Here is a 3,999-nt window from a genome sequence, read left to right as displayed (position 1 = left end):
TTTTCAAGGTTCAGGTCAAGATCACCGAACGCATCCGCAAAATGAGGAAAACCTGTATGTCATGCGTGCAGTGCAAAAAGTACAGGCAAACAGGTGGCCACAGGCCACAGCCACTGGCAGATACCCACAGGCCATTGTGGCATCTGCAATGACCTGTGGAGGTTACGGCTACCATGGCTTCTTTCGTGCGTAAATGAAAATGTATCCAGGTTAGCGAGATGCAGACCGGCGAGGCAGGTTAATGAGCCGGCCTCCTTCCAGTAACGAATCACACCATCGAAAATTATTTTCATAGATAATTGTTAAGGAATTACATCTAAGAAATCCAAATACAGCAGACCCTTCGTTAAAGTGATCGATGCATAATTTAGCAAATGTGGCAGGTATTTCTCAAAGGAGCTGCTAAAATGTTATTCGTAATGTACCATGAGAAACCAGCAGCAATCATTATTGTATCTCAGTAATCGACAGTTACCAGTTAAAACTGTATTATCCATTTCATCGGGAGTTGCATGTAAAAACAAAAACAGACTATAATTTCAGGTTAACCCATGGAATTATATTATAAGTGAATAAATGTTTCGTCAGGTTAGGATTACTGCCAGCGGTTATCCGGGGAAGGGGAGGCTTCCGTTGAACTGGACGGAAGTGGAGTGGACGTACCACAGTTGCTGGGTGGTGTCGGAGCACGCTCAGCATTCCAACTGGCCGCCGGCGTGCTCTGGCCAGGGCACGTGCAGCGTCAGAGTCGAGGCGCAGTGCGGGCGGCCGTCAGTCCCGGTTATTTCGGAGGCGTTAGTGTGGATCATCAGCGTATGCCGGTGAGTGTCGATGCAGGACGTCTGCTGCAGGTAGTGACCGGATGGCCAGCTCAGAAATACGCCGTCATAGCGCCAGATAAAGTGTTGCTGCGGGTCAGGACCGCAGGGGAAATCCAGCTGACAAGTGACAGAAACTGGCATGTACCGCGGAACAATGACACGCGGCATGCGCTGCGCAAACACCTCGTGGTATCTAGTTGTAGGCTTAGGAAACACCCAGGTTTCCCCCAGTAGGCACCACGCTTCCGTCCCGTCCTGCTGACATCGCTGCAGGCATTCGAATTTGCCCCACGCCGCGAGGGTGACATTGTGCAGGATCAGAGTGCTGCCGCCGGTGCGGCTGTACTGAAGGTTACCCCGGGTTGCTGGGCGGCTGACAGGTGAGTGTTGTGTTTCCACGCGACATTATTTGGCGGCGTTAGGCCAGCCACACAAACCAGACTAATCGTCTCGTCCAGGCTAGGGCGGCGCACATGCACTTTAGGGTCCGGAGGGAGCCGAGAGAGCTCTGGCAGCCTAACTGGATTTTTCTCCGTGGAAGCATGCATCAGTACCGTATTCACGATCAGGCGCCAAGCTGCAGCCATAACATAAATTGCAAAAAGTAATTTAATGTTTGGAATTCATAATCAAAAATAAATAATAATAACAAAAAATTATCAAAATAAGTGATCAAAAGAAATAAATAAAAAACATGTTAAAATCAACACAGTCGCTCAAGTGATATTAAATTTTTGTTTTAACAATGAATACAGCTCGACAAAAAGCGTTTTTTTAACATAAGCATGTTCGAGATGGGCGATGACTTCATCCAGCTTCAGCTCCGCGGGATCCTGAGGAAGACACATGGCAAACAACATCTCATGTGCTTCCACTCCTAGTGAGTCCAATAGCAGCCGCTTTTGATCGTCCTCCGTGGTGAGTTCCTGTATCTTAACATAATTGTTATAACGGGAGCGCCATGCTTTCCACACCATGGAGCCTGGCTCGAACTTGAGCAGCGTCGGGGATTCCTTTGCTTTTGCCATAGTAGACGGGCCGGACGTGGTCAACACGTTCGTGGTATAATCAATACCAATATCGTCCAGAGACATTCGTTGAATACCACAAAATGGCCTTCACGCCAAGTTTGTCATGACTTTACTTAGTTCTCTGACGTCTTCTTATTAATTATGTAATATGACAACATCATATCATCGTGTAATATAAAGTCATAAGTGCAACATATCGTTGCTATGCTACAGACACACTGACAATAAGTGATCAAAAGAAATAAAAAAAAACATGTTAAAATCAACACAGTCGCTCAAGTGATATTAAATTTTTGTTTTAACAATGAATACAGCTCGACAAAATCTTGTCCATGCCTAATTGGGATATGGGCATCGGACTGGAATCATGCAGAGTTTTATGATTCTATCCGATCCGAATTTCAGATCGTACGGCGGTAGCGTGACCGCCGCACTAGAGCCTCAGCTACGTCAGTGATCTGCCGTTGGAAAGGCTTACTTACGGCCAGTCAGTTTATTAAAAATAAAGTTTGACCGTTTGAAATAAAAGTTTGAAAAACTTCAATACGAGTACATGTATAGAAGATATACGGCTCAGTTCGCTCTTAACTGCCCCTGAAAGGGAACAGGCATGTTTTCACCTTGCAATGGTACTCCCACGGAAGAGTATGGTTTCGTTTGCAGTTTTTCAGCTGATGCAGTTTGATAAAATTTTCTAGTTTTGTACATATAATCAGCCGACCCTGGCGATCATATGACCGGCTGCATCGTTAGAAGACGTTAGAAGACTGCATCGTTAGGCATCCAGAAACAGCAATAAGCTAACGAAGGTGGCAGCATGTTTCTGATTACTTTCGCAACTGTGATAGCTCTTTCCAGAACGAGCAGAGATTTTTTATGGGATTGGCATATGTCAAAAAAACACAAAAGCAACGAGGAAAAGGGAGCAAATAGCGCCTTTATTGAGTATCAATAAAGCAACCACAAAAACCAACAGAAAACCAATGCGGAAAACCGAAGGAAAATGTAGCTGCCAGTGCCAGCTAGCTCATGGAAATCAACGTAATGACCGGCATGCTGCAGCTGCGTATCAGCTGAGGCCGCAAAGCATGGGATCGCTCGTAGCGCTGGGCTACGCCCCCACGAGTGCACAGCAACGCTGATTGGTCAGCGTAGACAAAGTATATGCTTTAGCAATCAGCGTAATAGCGCGGCACGAGTGGCGTGGCCATCTGCGTGCGGGCGACAGAGCAAGCCACAAGACGTGTCTACCGTCTTAAGTGAGCGGTCTCTGACACATAGTTGATCGAGAAAAGGTTGCCACTTGAAATCGGTAAATTTATGTTTTGTCTATGCAGCGCTACTTTGAATTCGTTTTCCTGGTCACCTTGAGATCGCCACCGGCATCTGTGGACGCGCTCCATGGCACTCCGCGCGTTACATTTATTGTTAAATCGTATGTCTATAACTTATTCCTTGATTAATCATATGCATTATCAATTGCCTATTTCCTGCTCCCAACAAGGATATAGGCTTGCTTTACCTTTGCAAACTTGCGGAAGGGTTTTCTTCTACTCTGCTGAGTAGTCTTCGATATAAATGCAGTACTTGCTTTTTAACAGCATTCTTTACGGCTGCGGGCAGCACTGATAGCTGAGTAAATGTAACAGCTCAGCAAGCTGCTAGCAACGACAGATGTGTTTTTTTATGCTGTTTCTTGGCTTTGGACTAAACAACAAAAGGCAACATTTCCTATAACCCGCCAATATATAAACCGCGTTGGATAATCGCCTGCCTTGCGTTCCTGTATACTTTGATAAAACAAATTACAGTAGTATTAACTTTCCTATTTATTTCGAACACAAAATTAGTATATACTTTCATACTTATTTTGATGACAAAAATTATTTCCTATTAACTTTGATCCCAAAAGTTAGGAGAAATATTGCTAAGTGATGGTTGGCCTAAATCCGTGATCACTGTTTTTAGAAGGCGGCTTATTGGCATTTGAACTGGACGGACCTGGATCCGTCTCTAAGAAAAGCTGCCGCACCTAAGGAATTCCGTTACGCTTTCCTGCTAGTGCAACCCGAAAGGTGACTTAAAAAGTCCGTCGGCGTTCATTTGAAATGCGGGACGGGACGCTGGATCGCTGGCCTCGCTGGACT

The 3,999-nt window shown here is 45.4% G+C and overlaps 1 protein-coding gene across 1 annotated transcript; it reads right to left on the bottom strand.

Annotated features, from left to right (window-relative positions):
* Nucleotides 1-464: 464 nt before the first annotated feature.
* LOC129602079 (uncharacterized) lies at nt 465-1,970 on the bottom strand. Its single transcript, XM_055501031.1, has 2 exons — nt 1,601-1,970; nt 465-1,398 (listed from the first exon to the last, which is right to left on the bottom strand). Exons 1-2 carry the CDS (start codon nt 1,913-1,915, stop codon nt 1,387-1,389), a joined length of 327 nt encoding a protein of 108 aa, XP_055357006.1. The 5' UTR covers nt 1,916-1,970; the 3' UTR covers nt 465-1,386.
* Between the last annotated feature and the right edge of the window lie 2,029 nt (nt 1,971-3,999).

Source organism: Paramacrobiotus metropolitanus, unplaced genomic scaffold, assembly GCF_019649055.1.
Source record: "Paramacrobiotus metropolitanus isolate TYO unplaced genomic scaffold, Prichtersi_v1.0 Parri_scaffold0000324, whole genome shotgun sequence".
NCBI classification, from domain to species: domain Eukaryota; kingdom Metazoa; phylum Tardigrada; class Eutardigrada; order Parachela; family Macrobiotidae; genus Paramacrobiotus; species Paramacrobiotus metropolitanus.
This window is presented reverse-complemented; position numbering and strand designations above follow the sequence as displayed.

Excerpts from the sequence above, each read along its gene's own strand:
- LOC129602079 (XM_055501031.1), bottom strand. The coding sequence starts at position 1,915 with ATGTCTCTGGACGATATTGGTATTGATTATACCACGAACGTGTTGACC.